We start from the raw sequence: 18,427 nt of genomic DNA on the forward strand, positions 1-18,427 counted from the left end.
CTGTATACTTGTTGCGACCCGCAAGGAAGAAATATCGATCTCGTCGGCAGTGTTGATGGGGACCCCCAGGTCCTGCGCCAACTTGAGCAGTTGCTCCAAGACCATCGCGTCCTGGCCCTCCTCGTCCATACGAGGGAACGCGGCGTCGGCGAGAGCCAGCAACGCCGTCCGGTAGGCGAGCACGGTCTCCGTGTCCGCCTTCCGCCTTGCGTAGAAATGATGGCGACACGCCGAGGGAAGTCCGTAGACCTTGGCCATGAGACCCAACGCGGCCTTAAGCGTGGAGCGGTCCGACCTCCGTGCTGACGTGAAGGCCGCGAGCGCGTTGTCGTCCAACATGGCAGGCAGTGCCCGCAGCGCCGTAGCGTCGGACCAGGCGGACATCTCCTGATGCGCCAGAAATCTGCGCTGGAATTGGGCCCAGTCCCCGCCATCCGCCTTGAAGGCTGACAATGTTAGAAGGCGCTGTTGAAAGATGAAGGCATCCTCTGCCTCGTGGTTCCTCTCCGCCACTCCGTCGGTGTGCGAGATGGCGGCCCCAATGGCGGGTGTCTGATGGCGGTCCGCAGTGCGCGTCGATGACGTAAGCAGGCGCGCTTGGAGAACCGCCGCCACGTGGTGCTCGCCGTTCCCGCCAAAAGATGGCCGCGCAGTAGAAAGGGCGGGAATCCCCCAGTCATTTTGGCGGGAATCCCCGGGGCGACCCTGTTGAAAGTCCACCGACGTCCCCGCTCCTCCCGACGTGCTGATCTCCGCCAGGATGGACGCGGCGGCGAGCAGCAGCTCCGCCAGACGGGAGTGCGCCTCGCGGAGCACGGCTTCGGTCCCCAATCGCTCGTCCGGCGCCCTCGGCGGATCCTGCGGCGTCGGCATTTCTTCTTCCTCACCCCCCGATGGCAGCTGGCCCGAGTCGTCAAGGTTATCCTCGCGGTCAATCTCGTGAGTCCGACGGGTCTTCCTTGTATCCATGCTTGGAAGACTGTTTCACTTCTGACGCCAGTTGAAGTATCGAATGACGGCAGGAAACTCCTTGACGGGTAACACACTTTTTATTAAATCTTGACTTGTCACTATACAACGAGTGGTCTCTATTCCTCAGACTACACACACTTCACTTGACTCGTGTAGCATCTATTCCTCCGGCTACACACACTTCACTTGACTCGTGTAGCATCTATTCCTCCGGCTACACACACTGCACTTGACTCGTGTAGCTTCTATTCCTCCGGCTACACACACTGCACTTGACTCGTGTAGCTTCTATCCCTCCGGCTACACACACTGCTCTTGACTCTGTAACGTCCGTGAAGCCTACAGGCCCACCCCGGCTTGGGCGTGGGCCACAACCTCCGAGTCCCACGAGCCGGCTCTCTCACGGACGTTCGGCTCCGGGTCCCAGGGTTCCGCCTCTTCCTCCGTCTTCCGTCTTCGCTGGTACTCTCTCCCCCTTGCGCCTGTGCGCATCCCCTTATATAGTCCCCGCTCACGGGAGACGGAGTGTATGCGGACCTCGACGTGAGCATCGCTCCTTAGTTGACCAATCACGCCGCGCTGTTCCTACGATCCGTTTTCCCCAGCGCGTGTTACCACTCCACAACCAATCACGCCGCGCTGCCACACGATCACTCCCTCTCAAGCGCGTCACCGGCACACAGCCAATCACCACCACACAACCCATGACCCCGCGCTGACCCCTGATCCCCCACCGTCAGCGCGCGTCACCAACACACACAGCCAATCACTACGCGCTGACACACGATCCCTACCCCAGCGCATATCACCACTACAATGAGAATCATCATCACAATTTAGATTTCGCGAATCGGACGTAATGCTCGTTTGAGAACTTGGTGGTGCGGAGTTAGAACTCAAAGTCACTCGTATGCCGGCATGACTGACGAGAGCCTGAACAGGTGAGAGACTGAACAGGTGAGAGCCAGAACTGGTGAGAGCCAGACCAGGTAAGAGTCTGAACGAGGGAGAGTCTGGACAAGCGAGGGCCTGAAGAGATGACATCCTGGACAAGTCAGAGGCTGGACAGGTGAGAGTCTGGACAGATGAGTTCGTGAACAGGTGAGAGCCTTGAGCTGTGCCTTGAACGTGGATGAAGGTGCCTGGATGCTGCTGTGATTGTGCAGTGAGAGAGAGTTCCAGTTGGCTGGCGATGCAGCTGTAGGGGTGTCAGGGGAAGGATTCCCACCAATAGATGGGTTAGGGGGAGGGGTGATCGAGGTGATATAAGGAGAGAACGGGCGGGAAAGGGGGGCCTTTGGCGGGAACGGGATTGGGACGGCTGGCGACAGGTGTGAATGGAAGGAAAGGAATAAAGGACGAGACCCCTGCAATCTCGTGTCGGCTCCTCTCTACATTTGGTGGCAGCGGTGGGATCCTAATGGCTACAAAGAAGAATCCTCGCGGGAGGGAGCCGAGGGAGGAGGAAGCAGGGGCCGGGGATCCTTCACATCCTGGGCAACAAGGGGGCCTGCTGTCAGAAGCAGCAGAAGGGGGCCCGGATCGCCTGGAGGATCGCATGGAGGACCGCATGGCCCGCGTGGAGAGGGCGCTCCAGGAGCTCTTGCAGAGGCTCCCTATGGGGGGCCCGCCGGCACCGGGACCCCCACCCCCACGCGTACTACGGGAGGAGAGGCCACGGGAACCGGACGCCGACCAGCCGGCCGGGCAGGAGCCGCAACCAACCTCGTCACGCCAGCCGCCGCCGCTCCCGCCAAAACCCCCAGGGCTAAACACCCAACACGGAGAGCAGGTGGCCGGACGGCCGCGTCGGCTGGGGCCCGTCGACAAGTTTGTGGCTGAGGAAGAAGATTGGGAGGAGTTTGTCCGCCGATTCGAGGCTGCCTTCCACGCTCTCGAGTGGACAGACGAAGAGGCCCTACGAGCGCTGCCATCTGTTCTGGGCAAAGAAGCACTCTCCTCTTACACCTCCCTTCCCTCGCACAGCAAGTCCACGCTACAGGCGGCCTACGAGGCTTTGGGGGAGATCTATTGCCCGGCGGAAGGAGCCTTTAAACGGTTCCAGGATCGCCAGCGAGGGGCTAAAGAATCCCCTTTAGCCTACAGGGGGGCGCTGCTCGTGTTGGCGAGGAGAGCTTTCCCTCGCCTGGCTGAAGAAGCGCTCGAGGACCTCGTGGTCGAGCACCTCATCGCCTACGCTTGCCGCGCCGGCGTTGTAATGCCCGTAGTGACGCCGGAAGAACGCACCTCGCTGTGGGCTGCCCGGACCATCCAAGCCCACGAGCAGGTCATGGGCCGGGCGCCACCCGTGGGCCCGGTGGCTGGCGCGGCGGGGGGGAACAGCCGAGCCGTTGCCGCGGCGCTACTTGGTCCAGCGACACTAACCGCCGAACCTGCATCGTCACCACAGGCTGCCGGTGGGGCATCTGGGGACGGACCGCCGACGTCTGAGACGGAGCCATCGCTGCGGGAGGTGTACGCGGCGATCCGGGGACTGGCGGAGCAGAGGGACCAGCCGCCGCGTCGCTGGCAGCCGCCTCTACAACATCGCGCCGAGCCCCCCCGACGCAACGCCCCGTGGGTCTGCCACCGTTGTGGTCGCGAGGGGCATGTGGCGAGGGGGTGCCGCACGGAGCCGGAGGCCGCCAACGTCACCTGGAACCTGCCGGGGCCGAACGCCGACAGGAGCCAGGCGAGTGACGCCGTCCCACCCGGCCTCTCGGGCGGGCCGGGTAATTACAATTCCGACGCCGCGAACTCACCGGGAGTCTCCTCGGGGTGGGCGCCGGTGGTGTCGTTTCCCGGTCCCCGCTGTTCTGGTCGGGGGAAGGTGATAGCGCCGGGGCCTGTGGTCGCATCGCGACCCGGAGTGGCGTCGCGAACGGACGTGACGTTGCGTCCGGAAGTGACGTCGCGGTCGGAAGTGGTGTCGCGGATCGCGCCGGGAATTGCGCCGGGGCCGTGGACCGCGCCTGGAATCGCGCCGGGGCCAGGGACCGCGTCGGGGATCGCGCCGAGGCCGGGGACCGCGCCGGGAGTCGCGCCGACGCCGGGAGGGACGTCGCGGACGGAGGTGACGTCGCGAGCGGAGGTGACGTCGCGGGCGGAAGTGACGTCGCGGCCGGCAGCGACGTCGATGCCGGGCGTGACGTCGCGCGCGGGCGGGGTTTCGCGGGCGGGCGTGACGTCGCGGGTGGGCGTGGTTTCGCGGGCGGGCGGGGTTTCGCGGGCGGGCGTGACGTCGCGGGTGGGCGTGGTTTCGCGGGCGGGCGTGGGTTCGCGGGCGGGCGTGACGTCACCGGCGGGCGTGACGTCGCCGGCGGGCGTGACGTCACCAGTTACCTGCAACGCCGGCGAGTTGCCAGGGGCAACGGCCCGGGGGCGGAGGCAGCCCACACGATTGACATTGCGCCCTGGAGCAATTCCACGACCCGCCTCACCACCGCTTTGCGACAGAGCGAGACGGAACCAGGGGGACCACGCCCCCGTGACAAAGGAAAGGGAGGGGCTCACGGGAAGGCCCACCCCCCAGTCCCCACCGCCCCCTACAATGGGGGGGCCCCCCCACACCACAAGGGGGGCCCATCCTACGTCACCTAGGGGGGGCAATTTGCACTACATAGAGAGCCCAGCCCGCAACCCAGGGGTAAGCCCACACTATGTAACAAGGGCGCGTTCACCCTGCTGTGACGCACTCCAAAGGGAGGAACCCCATCTTCAGTCCATCCACACCCATCCCCCATCATTTCACCATGCACCACAGGATAACGAGACGCCGCCTGGTCAGTGGCCGGACTCAGCCACACAATGGAGGAAGCTGGCAAGGCGGGTGGTAGCGGCCACGTCAGGAACCTCGGTCCTGGTCGGTGAAATCGCGGGAGTGTCGGCACGTATCTTGGTCGATACGGGGGCATCAGCCACGATCATCTCGAGCACCATGCATGAGATGCTGCCGGATAAAATCCGACCTTTAGTCCCCGTCAAGACAACGTTCATTGCAGCAAATGGAGGCAGCATGGGCTTCCTGGGCCAGGTTGAAGCCCCGATACAGATTGGGCAGCTTTCGGTAGCAGGACCCATCCTTGTCTCCGCAACGTTGCCCGTACCCTGCCTGTTGGGGACGGACTTTCTGAGGCGGATGCCAATGAAAATCGATCTGGCCAATGGGCGGGTGGAAGTCCAGGGAACGCATCTCCATTTCCTAAAGGCGGAGGGGGCCAGCCGGGGTGTACCCTACGTGCAGGCTCTGGTCAGTAAGTCTGTCTCCATTCCCCCGGCAGCCCAGATGCTGGTTCCGCTGCAATATCGGTCCCCCCTCGTGACAGCCCGACCAGACTCACCCATCCTGGTGTCTCCGGCGTCAGCGGCCATGGATCGTCATGCGCTGGTGGGGGCCGAAACTATTGTACAGAGGAACCAGCATCTGTTCATTCAGGTGCTGAACACCTCCGATAGAACAGCGACGGTGCAGGAGGGAACAGTTCTGGCCCACGTTAGTCCCTTGTCACTAGGAGCCCCAGGGACAGAGCCCGAGCTTGTAGGCAGCATCAGCCAGTCCGAGGACAGAGGGGCCAAATCGTGGATGGACCAGCTGGCGGGGCCTGAGCCGGGATTGCCGCCCGACCAGAAACAGCAGCTGCACTCGTTATTGCAGGAGTTCTCGGACGTGTTCAGCCGGGGACCGTTCGACCTAGGGCGCACAAATCTGTCACAGCACCACATCAACACGGGAGATGCCGCACCCCTGCGCCAAAACACATATAGAATGAGCCCAATGGAAAAAGGGCACATTCAACAAGCGGTGCAGGAGATGCTGCGGGCCGACATAATTTCTCCATCCTCGAGTCCCTGGGGGGCACCGGTGGTCCTAGTCAAGAAGTCAGATGGGTCACTGAGATTCTGTGTGGACTTCCGACGCCTCAATGCCGTCACGCTGGCCGACGCATATCCCCTACCACGTATCGACGACTCATTGGATGCACTGGCGGGAGCAAAATTTTTCAGTACGCTGGATTTGTTGTCCGGGTTCTGGCAGGTCCCACTAGACGCGGACTCCCGGCCTAAAACAGCATTCCGGACACCACAGGGCCTGTTCGAGTTCAACTGCCTGCCTATGGGCCTCCAGACGGCGCCGGCAACGTTCCAACGCATAATGGAGTTGGCCTTGGCAGGCCTCCAATGGGAAACGTGCCTCATCTACCTGGACGACGTCATTGTTTTCAGCCGATCATTCGAGGAACACATTGACCGATTGCGTCAGGTGTTCCTGCGGTTCCGGAACGCGAACTTGAAGCTCAAGCCGTCGAAGTGCCACCTTATGCAGTCGTCGGTACGCTACTTGGGCCACGTCGTCAGTGAGTCGGGAGTGGCTACAGACCCGGAAAAGACGGCCTGCGTGAGGGCCTGGGCTGTTCCCACAACGGTTCCGGAGGTACGCCGGTTTGTGGGTTTCGTTTCTTACTACCGCCGGTTTGTGCCCAACTTCGCAACCATTGCCAAGCCCTTGCACGTGTTGACGGCGAAGAACCAGAGGTTTTATTGGGGCCCTCTGGAGGAAGAGGCATTCCAGCAGCTGCGCTCACGTCTGACAGATGCACCACCATTGGCCTTTCCGGATTTTGGCCTCCCCTTTATCCTGGACACGGACGCCAGCGATGTGGGCATCGGCAGTGTTTTGTCGCAAGTCCAGCAGGGTCGGGAGGTGGTTATCGCCTATGGTAGTCGCGTGCTTTCATCAGCGGAGCAGCGCTACTGCGTCACACGTAGGGAACTCCTGGCAGTCGTTCACTTTGTGCAGCAATTCCGACCCTACCTGTATGGTCGCAAATTTACGGTCCGCACTGACCACGCGGCCTTGCAGTATTCGCTCCGCATCGACCAGCCTTCGGGCCAGCTGGCCAGATGGATAGAACGCCTGCAGGAGTACAGGTACCAAGTAGTGCACCGCAAAGGGACCAGACATGCCAACGCAGACGCATTGTCCCGACTGGTGCCCCAGGGCCCTTGTGCATGCACCACAGGCGGGGCACGCTGCAAGGAGGCGAGGCCGGAGGGGACGGTCATCGCTCCTGTACGCACGGCGGAGGGCGCACAGGGTGAGGTCCAGCTGACCGACCACGACCTGGGGCTGACCTTGGACGATTGGAGACGGCTACAGCTGGAGGAAGCCCCACTGCGAACACTACGCGCCTCAGCAGAGGCAGGGGGGGAGGAGTTCATCGTATGGGAGGATCTCCTCATGCGATGGGACCCGACAGGGCGCCGGCGATGCCTGGTAGTTCCGGAGTCGCTGCGTCAACAATTGGTTATGGACGTACACGGCCGCCAGCTGCTGCACCTGGCAGGGCGGAAGACACTGCACACATTACAGGGTCGGTACTTTTGGCCAGGTATGACCGCTGACGTGCATCGATGGGTCGCTACCTGCGTCGAATGTGCGCGGCGAAAGCCGCCACCCCGGGTAAGCCGGGCGCCCCTACAGCCCATCACGGTGACCAGGGTCAACGAATTGGTTGCGTTGGACATCTTGGGACCGCTGCCGGTCACGCCACGGGGAAATAAATACCTGTTGGTCGGAGTCGAGTACTGCACGAGGTGGCCGATGGCGTGGGCCCTCCCGGACCAAACGGCACAGACCATCGCCGATGCCTTCGTGGGAGGCTATGTCCTTGATAAGGGGGCACCGGAGCGGTTGCTCACGGATCAGGGCAGGAATTTCTCCTCACAGCTATTGAAGGACGTCTGCTCTATCCTGGGCACTAAAAAGGTCCGAACATCTCCATATCATCCCCAGACCGATGGGATGGTAGAGCGGCTTAACCGCACCATAGCGGCCATGCTGTCCCAAGTGGTGGACGAAAACCATTCCGACTGGGACCTCCACATTCCATCGGTCTTAGCGGCGTACAGGGTGGCCCCACACGCGGCGACGGGGTTCTCGCCGTTTTTCCTGATGTACGGACGGGATCCCGTTCCGCCTATTGAGGTGCAGCTGACGGACATTCCGGCAAGAGCCGACGCATGGCCGAAGGCACTAAAGACCTCCCTCATTTATTTGAGAGAGGCCCGCCAAGCAGCGGAGGCCGCATCGGCCGCGAGCCAAGAGAGTAATGTACGGATACGGGAGAGGACAGTGACAGCCAAGCCCTTTAAAGTCGGGGACCAGGCATGGCTACACTGTCCTCAGGTGCCGGTTGGCCTCTCACCAAAGCTGCACCGACCCTGGAAAGGGCCGGTCGAGGTCATCAAAGCACTCCGACCGCAGTGCGTCCAGGTCCAACTGGGTAAGCGACGATGGTTTGTACACCCCACCCGCCTTAAGCCATACATCTCTCCACCGTCATCTTCACCAACATCACCACCAACATCACTGCCAACATCATCATCATCCCTACCCAGGCCAAGGTCGCCGACCACCACGCGCCGACCGGCAGGGGGTTCGGTGCCCTGTGTTCCCTTGTCACCTACAGCACCCCATGTGAGGCCTGACGGAGCGGCGGCACGAGCGGGGGCCGGAGAGACAGCGGCGCCAGGCAAGGCGACACCGGCACCACCGAACCAGGGACCGCGACGAGAGGGCCTTCGAAGGAGGGGGCCGCCACGGTCATCTGCTGCCTGTGGATGTCCGGGCTGTTACGGGATGCTGGCTGGAGACCTGGGCAGGCCGCGCAATTGATTTGTTGTGTTATATTGCATTGTATGGTTGTGGGGGGGGGTAAGGGCTGTCGTCACTGTCAGTGGTGGGAGGCATGGGGAGACTTAAATGGTCCATGGGGGAGGCAGAACCGAGGACGGTTATTTTTTCTCCGGGGGGGGGGGGGTGATGTAGGGGTGTCAGGGGAAGGATTCCCACCAATAGATGGGTTAGGGGGAGGGGTGATCGAGGTGATATAAGGAGAGAACGGGCGGGAAAGGGGGGCCTTTGGCGGGAACGGGATTGGGACGGCTGGCGACAGGTGTGAATGGAAGGAAAGGAATAAAGGACGAGACCCCTGCAATCTCGTGTCGGCTCCTCTCTACACAGCTATCACGAAACGCCAGTGATCCGATCGAAATCCCTCATTTCGATCGAATCATTGGGGTTTATTAGTAATAAATCGGCATTCTGCGACCCCCACTGCCATTGTGTAGCATATTATTACGTGCCAGGGACTCTATGAGATGATAGGACAATAGTCTGAGTCCATAATTGGCAGTAAGTAACGGCAAAGCAGTTATAAGTGACTCAGAATTGTGCGCAGTTGCGTATACAGTACACGACTTCCCTGAAGGCATCAGCACCTCCAGAGAGCGCGATGCCGATCACACAACGCGGTTCGAATTCGACCCTCGATCGATGGCTGCGCCATCGCCGCACATGCGTCGAATAAAAAGCGAGGGACAAGTCCTTACTTACTAACAACTCCTTACTTGCTAACAACTCCTAGCATTTTTCATTGGGGGCCGTCCATAAATGACGTCACGCGATTTTGGACGATTTTTTACCCCCCTCCCCCTTTCGTCACACGGTGTCACAATATGACGTCACAAAGCTCTGCCCCCCCCCCCCCCCCCCCCCCCAAAAATGAAACATGCTTCAAGTCGCTTTAAACTATTGTCATTGTAGTGCGTATTTAATGTGGCGCTGCACTCTGATGTTGTAGGAAAACACATTTATGAAAAAGTATATTTAATTAAGTAGAACGTGTTGTCTATATTTATTTAAAGTTGCGCATTTTGATGTAACGTCTCAACCCACTCCCTCGTCACACATTGTCACAAATGTCTGACCCCCCCCCCCCCCTATGTGCGTGACATCCTTTATGGACGGCCCCTTGCTGGAGGGATTACCCCCCCCCCCTACCTGAAAATCCTGGCTCCGCCATTGGTTCTGGGTACGATTAGCAGGTTATTAAAATGAAAGCCGTCGGACGCGGCAAGTCTCTTGGCGAATTCGACAATCCCATTCAGTTGAGACCACGGCCAACCAGCTCGCTACATTACTGGAAATGCAAAATCCACGCAACGAATTCTCCTGCCTTGGCGCACTGCTGACACGGTGAATATCGCACGATGGCTTCGCCCTATAATGTGCAGGTCTCGCACGTCAGTAGCGGTTGTTGGCATGAACACATCGTATGCACACACTCGTCGCGTCCCTCCTTATTGCTTCATATTTGGCCAATTTGGGGGTTCTATTTATTCACGGGCAACAAAGGGAACATTTTGTCCCACGTGTTTGCCTGTTGCCGAGACTTCAATTATGGATCAAACCGGCCAATCACGCGGTGGAAGTGTGCGCTGAGCGGTGTTGCGCGTGCGTGGGGTGGCCCGCAACGGTGCACCATCACTTAGCGCGGTTCACAGCGGTACACTGTGGGCGTTCTCCCAATAATTAAATTGTCCTGACCGTAGCGGAGGTGGAAATGTGTGTCCGTGCGCGCATATTTGTCAACACGAGATTGATGCGGCGTTATCTTCTTGGCTCGCACAAGCACCGGAGGCAGTGGTCGTCTCTGTTCTGGTCGCCTCAATCCTGTTGTGAGAATTCAACATCCCCATGGTGGCTACTCGTCTCCGCATAGGACGGGCCACTCACTGGTGCAGTCCCAACTCGAGTGGAACTCACTTAATCAACCGTTGAGGGATGAAGGGCTGAGTTGGCCCGCACCTGGGATTTGAACTCACGATTGTGAGTCATGCTCTCCGTCCATCGCAACACCCGGCTGCACACATATATGTGTGTGTGTGGAGGGAAACCTTGCACAACGCGGCTTGAACGAGCGCGTGTTTTGCCTATACACGGTTTACCTAACGAGGTCTGTCTTCTGCAACGCGGGATGATTCGGCTGTACGCGGTTTGACGCTGCTCAGGTTCTCAGCTCTGCGTCGTAAAGAAGTGCTGTGAAAGTTCCGCATCCGTTGTAAGCTGTGAATTAGTCGACTGTGAGAACAATTCATCAGGGATGTTGTGTGTGTGTGTGCGTGTTTTTGTGTGTGTAATATTGCAACACGCTCAACACGCACACACTGCACAAACGTTCACACATTGCCGCACGCATTTACCCACCCACGTGTAAGCGACGTCAACCAGATGGACGCCGAGATGGCGAATCATCAAAACGTTCACAGAAAACGGCACAACGCAAATTTCCACACACGCGCACATCGTCGCATGCATTTAGCCGTCCAGCCGTTGAGGACGTTCGCGAATTATTCTTAACGTTCAAGTGACAGTGTTAGGGGCGAGCGTTGTGTGCGAAGAGTGAAGCAGGTGGTGGTTTTGCGTTGACGTGAAATTGAAAAATAAAGTGTGCACACACACACACAAGAAATGGAGAGTGACTTAGCATCCTTTAGTACAATAAGGGCAGAATTCTTGTTGAATTAATTAAACAAAGAGGGACGGGGGGGGGGTGATCATTTTGGACCCAGGAACACAACCCTATGTTTCTCATAAGGTCTACTATTTGTAGAACGCGGTTTTGCCCAACACAGCATTTCCCCAGGAACGTAACCCCCGCATTCAGCGAGGTCTTCCATTATATATGTATATGTAGTGACATGGAATGGGTCACTACGTAGCATAGCGCCGGTTGCTGGCAGAGAAGGGGATCTGCAGTTGCAGCAGCCCTGTCTGACAGCAGGTCACGTGATAAGCCAGAGAGAGGGATGTCGGGTAAAGGTGACAGAGGGGGCACGTGAGGGAAGCCTAGTAGGTTCTAGAAGGGGGCGTGGCTGGGGCGGAGCGAGGCCACGCTGGGAGGATAAAAGGGAGACCCCGAGCGAAGGCTCGAGGCTGTTGTCTGGAGTGTAATCCCATCATGCTGCTGGAGTCTTCGCCGCCATCAGGCAGTCTGCCAACTGTCCTGACTGGGAGCTGTAGTTGCTTATTGTGGACTGTGAAGGCTGTTTATAAATAGAGTGCCTCATCTTCCTCCTAGTGTCTCTGAGTCAGAAACTACATTGACATAAAAACGAGGAATATGTTCCAAACTTTCATATTGATTCAACAACAATCTGAAAATCTGGCCTGGATATGAAATTTGGAACGATGTGGAATACAAATATTTGAAAACGTGAAGTCACCGGACATGATGTCACAATCTACAATGTCACTATTGCTGAAATGATTAAAACATTACTAAACTACTTACATAGAAATACATTTTACTCGCGGAATGTTATGTAAAATCTAAATGGGAATTAATGGTGAATATTGAAAATGTCATAATATTGTACATTCATCGTTGATTTTTGTGCGTAACCTTTTTAAAAAATCGATGTAATGCATTTTTACGTGAAAACTGAATATTAATTGAAGGCTTCATATGTGCAATGTCATAATTTTTAATATTAATCGTTGCATTTTGTGCATAAACGATGGAGCCCTCTTACATTAAATTCAATGCATTTAAATATGAAATTTAATCCAAAAGGTTGGCCTGAAAATCCCACATCAGAAGACAATATTCATTTGAAACTCATCCTCAATATTTTAATATTAAGAGTTTAATATTGCCATTCTAATACGTGTTATATTCGTTAAAAATCCAGCGACTATTAGTGTAACTATTCATATGCACATTCAATGACTGGTAATCATAATACATTTTATATTGTATTTTTAAATGTATTCTGATTACCAGTCTCTAACACTTATTATCCACTGTGTATCTCTGGCCTCTCTGTTTATGTGCTTTGAAGAAGGGCCATTGCCTGAAACGTCAATAATAATTGTTTTTGCCAAGGCCACAATGTTGTTGACGAACGCGTGAAGTTTTTAAAATTAAATAATATTTTTTTTCGTATTTTAAACATATCCATTGCGTTCCAAATGTGCTATCGGAAACGTGCCACACACAGGGCAAAGCTTGTATCTGTAATGCGAGCGTAAATGGGGTTGTTGCTGGGCTCTGGTCCAATCACACGGCCCGGGGTATTGGGGGGCGGAGCCTGGTCTGCGGGGCGTGTGGGAGGGGCCACCGTTCACCTCGGCTCCAATGGGAGGCGAGGTGAAATGGGGGCGGAGCCAGTGGGGTAGTATGGGAAGGCCGGATCTGACGATCCGGAAGGGGAGGAGTCAGGGTCACGTGGGGGGAATGTATATAAGTGGGAGCCTGGAAGAGATCGGGGCAGTTGGGGAAGTTAAGAGGCTGAGCCACGTTGGGTGGTGAGGAAAGATCCGCGCCATCGGCCACGTGGCCGAAGGACCTCTGCACGCCGTCGGCCAGCGGTGTGCGGAGTGCGGGAATAGAGGAGCTAATGGAGGAGCGTGCGGGGCACGCGAGAGAGAGAGCGTGCGCAGCACGCGAGAGAGAGAGCGTGCATGGCACGCGAGAAGGAGCGCACGCGGGGCGGTGAAGAACCTGAATAAAAGACAAACGGAGACCAGCATCGCCTGAGTCTTTTATTACACTGGGGTCAGAAGTGGAACGAGATGTTGAAACATTTCAAGAAAAAGAATATACCTGCACCATCTTCAGAAGACGAAGAGGACCTTCCTCCGGCGGTGGTGGTCCTGACCATGGAAGGCGTCGGCGAAGTGGCGGAAAGCGACACGACAGGAGTACAAGATGTCGTCGGGGCGGCTGGGCCGTCTGCGTCCAGCTTGATTCGCTGCCGGCCGTTCTGCTGGATTTAGTCACCCTGGACGCGCCAGCGACGATGCCGGATCGGCCACATGGCGGGCCTTCAAGCGGGGAGCCTTCTGGGGCCGAGCCGTCCGCCATTGGGGCCTCTGCGACGCTTCCCGCCCTCTCCGACATGCGGCAGGACGCCGCCATCTTGGGTGTGGTCACGGACGAACGGCGGGAAGCCGCCATCTTGTCGCCGCTGCAGCGGGAAGCCGCCATCTTGTCGCCGCCGCGGCGGAAAGCCGCCATCTTGTCGCCGCCGCAGAAGACACCTGCATCGGAAGACAGCAGCTCGGGGACTCGCAGCCATCGCCTGACGACGATTAAAGAATTCGCAATTGGAGGAGATTGGAGCGCATTTGCCTGGCGTTTTGAGTCGGCCGTCCGATCCACCAAGTGGACAGATGCGGAGGCCTTGGAAGTTCTGCCGACGCTCCTGGACGACAAGTCTTTGAAATTCTTCCACTCCATCAAGGCCGCGAAGAAAGCGACGCTAAAAGGGGCGTTTGAAGAGATGGCGGAAGCGTACGAGCCTCCGGACGACGCACACCGCAGATTCGTCCAGAGGCAACGGGCACCCGAGGAATCACCTGTGGCTTTCCGGGGCGCTGTGCTTGAGCTGGCCATGGCCACGTATCCAGAGACGGAGCCCGACTTGTTGGAGCCCTTGATACTGGGTAAGATGTTGGAGTTGTCCAAGGACTTGGGCATTCCGATGCCGATATGTGGCCATGAGCAGCTGGAGGGACTCCGTTAAAGGCCGTCTTCCTGCCGGACGAGAGGGGGCCTGGCGATCTCTCTGCAGCGGCGGCCCAGTGGGTTCCTCGAGGGGGAGCGGAGTCGTACTCCGGCCCACCGCTGAGGGATCGTCGAGACGGGGGGGGGGGAGTCGGGCGGCGGGCCGACTCGTCGTGTTACCGCTGCGGGCGTCTTGGACACTTCGCGCAGGACTGTCGGAGTCGCCCTCGCCCGCCTCTTCAGCCGGAGTCCCCGGCCAAGGACGCGACGTCAACGCCAGAGAGTCAACCATGTCAGGCAAGTCGGAACGCATCGGACACCCGGCAAGGCCTGTCATCTCATGCATCACCATCGGTATGCGTTCCGGGGGCCTGTTCTAACGGGGGGACTCTAAGGGATCCGCGTCGCTCACTGACACAGTGGCGGAAATTGGCACGGAGGGTGGTCGCAGCCGCTACTGGGTCGTTGACTGTGCCGGGTTCGATACAGGGGGTCGACGTGCGGATTTTGGTAGATTCGGGCGCGTCCACAACTACGACCGGTTTACGATTCATGTGTTGCGGCGAACGGAGGGAGTATGGGCAACGTTGGTCAGGTGTAGGCGCGTATTTCGGTTGGGGGTGTGTCATCTTCGGGGCATGTGTTTGTTGGGGACCGATTTCCTGGCAAAGATGCCTATTCAGATAAGGGTTGATCAGAATTGTATTGAGTTACCGGCGGGCCAGAAGATTTTCTTTTTGCCGTCGCCGTGGGGACAGTCTGCTCCGGACCGTCAGGTGCAGGCGCTATCCGATGTTTCGGTCGACATTCCACCTGGCTCGCAGATGCTTATCCCACTGCGTTATCGGAAGCCCGTGCCTGGGGTCGAGGGGGCAGCGGGAGTGTTGTTGTCGCCGTCCAACGCGGTTTCAGATGGCCTGGCGCTGGTCGCGGCACGAACGATTGTTCAGCCGGGTCAGCCTCCGTTTTTGCAAGTGTTGAATAGAGGCGCGGACAATGTTGTCGTACCGGCCGGAACGGTTTTGACACATGCTACGACCGCCTTCACGGCCCATGACGATCCGGCCCACCGGGGCCTCGTAGGGGGGGTTTCAGCCTCAACGGCGCAGGACGATCGATGGATCGCCGGCGGGTTGTGCCAAGAAAATGCGTCCTTGACTACGGACCAGCGGTCTGTGCTTCGCGCGCTGTTGGGAGAAATATTCTGATGTCTTTAGTAAAGACAATTTCGATCTGGGACGCACCTCGTTGCTCTCCCACCACATTGATACCGGGCATGCTGCTCCCATTCGGATGAATCCACATCGGTTGAGCCTGGCGGAGAGGGATTATGTCCGCGGTGCGGTGGATGATATGCTAGCCGCTGACATTATCTCTCCGTCAAACAGCCAGTGGGGCGCTCCGGTGGTCCTGGTAAAGAAAAAGGATGGTAAATTACGGTTTTGTGTCGATTTTCGGAAGTTGAACAAGGTGTCGGTTGCGGATGCTTACCCCCTCGATGCCTTGTCTGGGGCGAATTTTTTTTCCACTCTTGACCTTTCTTCGGGGTTCTTGCAGCTCCCCCTGGACGAGTCCTCGAGGGAAAAGATGGCTTTCCGAACGCCGCAGTGCCTGTTTCAGTTTAATTGTCTTCCCATGGGGTTGAACGCCGCCCCTGCTACGTTCCAGAGGTTGATGGAACTCGTGTTGACCGGTCTGCAGTGGGACACGTGCTTGATATATTTGGATGATGTTATTGTGTTCAGCCATACGTTTGAGGAGCATCTTCAGAGGTTGGATGCTGTTTTTGCTAGGGTGCATTCCGCCAATTTGAAATTTAAGCCCAAGAAGTGTCACCTTTTGCAACGATCTGTGCGCTATTTGGGCCACATAGTCAGCTCTGACGGTGTGGCCACGGACCCGGAGAAAACGGCATGCGCCCGGGACTGGCCGATTCCGGCCACGGTGGGTGACGTACGTCATTTTGTCGGGTTCGCTTCCTATTATCGCAGGTTCGTTCCAAATTTTGCCACGATCGCTAGGCCGTTGCACCTCCTTACGGCAAAGAACCGGAGATTCAGCTGGGGGCCGGTGGAAGAGGCAGCGTTTCATGGCCTACGCAATCGCCTGGCGTCAGCACCGACGCTGGACTACCCTGATTTCACTCTGCCTTTTATTCTGGATACTGACGCTAGTGACATGGGGATTGGGGCCGTCCTATCGCAGTTTAAGGGTGGCGTTGAGCACGTGGTGGCTTACGGGAGCCGCGTTTTATCTCCGGCGGAGACCCGCTACTGGGTTACCCACTGGGAACTGTTGGTTACAGTGCATTTTGTCCGTCAATACCGGCCGTATTTGTATGGCCGCAAATTTATTGTGCGCACGGACCACGCGGCTCTACAATATTCCCTGAAAGTTGACCAACCGTCTGGCCAATTGGCGCGATGGTTGGAAACTTTGCAGGAATTTTCGTTTGAGATTCAATATTGTAAGGGGTCGCATCACGCAAACGCGGACGCGCTCTCCCGATTGCCGCAGGGATCCCCCTGCGCCTGTGCCTCTGGCACGAATAGGTGCACGCGGGTTCCGCAGCCCCCGCGTCCTGTTGTGTCCGCTGTGGAGGTGCCTGGTGCTTCCACGTGTCCGGAACCGGCCGACGGGGTTTTGAATTTGCCGCGTTCCGTGTGGATTCGAGAGCAATTGCTCGATGATTCACTGGGGGCCTTACGGAGTCGGGCTGCAAAGGAGAGGGGATATCCGTCGTCCGATGGGACGCCGGGAGCGGCTCTCCGTGATGGCTTGTTGATGTGGAGGGAAGGCTTGCACGATTGCTGGAGTCTTGTTGTGCTGTCGTCGTTGCGATATGAGTTGATTTGGATTCTGCATGCTGAGAAGTTGTTACATCTCGGGGTGCAGAAAACCTTGTTGACGTTACAGCGGGATTATTTTTGGCACGGCATGACGACTGATGTCGTCGGGCATGTTCGGGCGTGCTCCGACTGTGCCCGGCGGAAGCCGCCTAACGAGTTGGTGACGTTGGATATTCTGGGGCCCTTTCCTCTGTCCGCTCGGGGGAACAAATTTTTGTTGGTCGGGGTTGAATATCTTTCCCATTGGCCGATGGCCTGGCCCTTGCTCGACCAGTCGGCGGCATCTATCACGGAGGCATTTCTGTTCGGATATGTGATGGACAAGGGGGCGCCGGAAAGGTTGCTTACAGACCAAGGGCAAAAATTTTCTTCCAACCTATTGCGGGATGTGTGCGACGCACTGGGGACTAAGAAGGTTCGGATGTCTCCCTACCATCCACAAACTGATGGGATGGTTGAACGGTTGAACCGGACCCTGTCGGCCATGCTCTGTCATACGGTTAGCGAGAAGCAGGCCGATTGGGATTTGCATATCCCTGGGGTGCTCTCTGCTTACCGGATGGCGCCGCATGCATCAACAGGGTACTCACCCTTCTTTTTAATGTACGGCCGCGAGAATGTGCCACCGGTGGAAGTGCAACTTGGCACGCGGGCGAGGGGTCCTGTTAAGCCCCTCCCCGAGAATATTCGTGACGCCGCTCGACGCGTGGCGGAGGCGCGGGAGGCGGCCCGATTGGCTACGGCCAGGACCCAGGCCCGGAACGAACGTTGCGCCCGGAATGAACGTTGCACCCGGCGCTCTCATTGTGGGTCCCCCTGGCGAGTGGGGGACATGGCCTGGCTCCACTGCCCACAGGTACCGGTGGGGACCTCCCCTAAGTTGCACAAACCCTGGCAGGGGCCGGTTGTGCTTATTGAGGTCCCTAGCCCGCAGTCCGCATGCGTTCGGGTCGGACCGCGGCGTTGGTACGTTCACACGTCCCGATTGAAACCCTACGTGGCCCCACGAGTGGATGCGTCATCTCCTAACGTTGCCTTGCCGGTGTCTGTCGCGTCCGATGCGCCACTGATTTTGCCTGTTCAACCTGCAAGCGCGCCTGTCGTGCCTCCTGTAGACGGGCCGGCTGTGATCCTGCCAGACACAGGGATTCCTGCACCGGGTGGGCCTACCACGGCGATGGGGACACTTGGCCCTGCTGCCCCTCCAACCCCGCCGCAGTTGCAGTTGCAGGAGGCCCCGACTACGAACCTCTC

General features: G+C 57.9%; 1 protein-coding gene across 2 annotated transcripts; it reads left to right on the plus strand.

Annotated features, from left to right (window-relative positions):
- Positions 1-2,188: 2,188 nt before the first annotated feature.
- LOC144937238 (uncharacterized) lies at positions 2,189-8,659 on the plus strand. Of its 2 annotated transcripts, none has more exons than XM_078864620.1 (3): positions 2,189-3,259; positions 3,383-4,045; positions 8,442-8,659. In XM_078864620.1, the coding sequence occupies exons 1-3, from the start codon at positions 2,393-2,395 to the stop codon at positions 8,451-8,453; spliced, it is 1,542 nt and encodes a 513-aa protein (XP_078720746.1). In that variant the 5' UTR covers positions 2,189-2,392; the 3' UTR covers positions 8,454-8,659. The 2 variants fall into 2 exon arrangements, with proteins under 2 accessions (XP_078720746.1, XP_078720747.1); XM_078864621.1 differs by having other exon boundaries at positions 3,383-3,664.
- The last annotated feature ends 9,768 nt before the right edge of the window (positions 8,660-18,427 follow it).

The sequence above is a fragment of the Lampetra fluviatilis genome, chromosome 18 (genome assembly GCF_964198595.1).
Source record: "Lampetra fluviatilis chromosome 18, kcLamFluv1.1, whole genome shotgun sequence".
Taxonomy (NCBI): Eukaryota; Metazoa; Chordata; class Hyperoartia; order Petromyzontiformes; family Petromyzontidae; genus Lampetra; species Lampetra fluviatilis.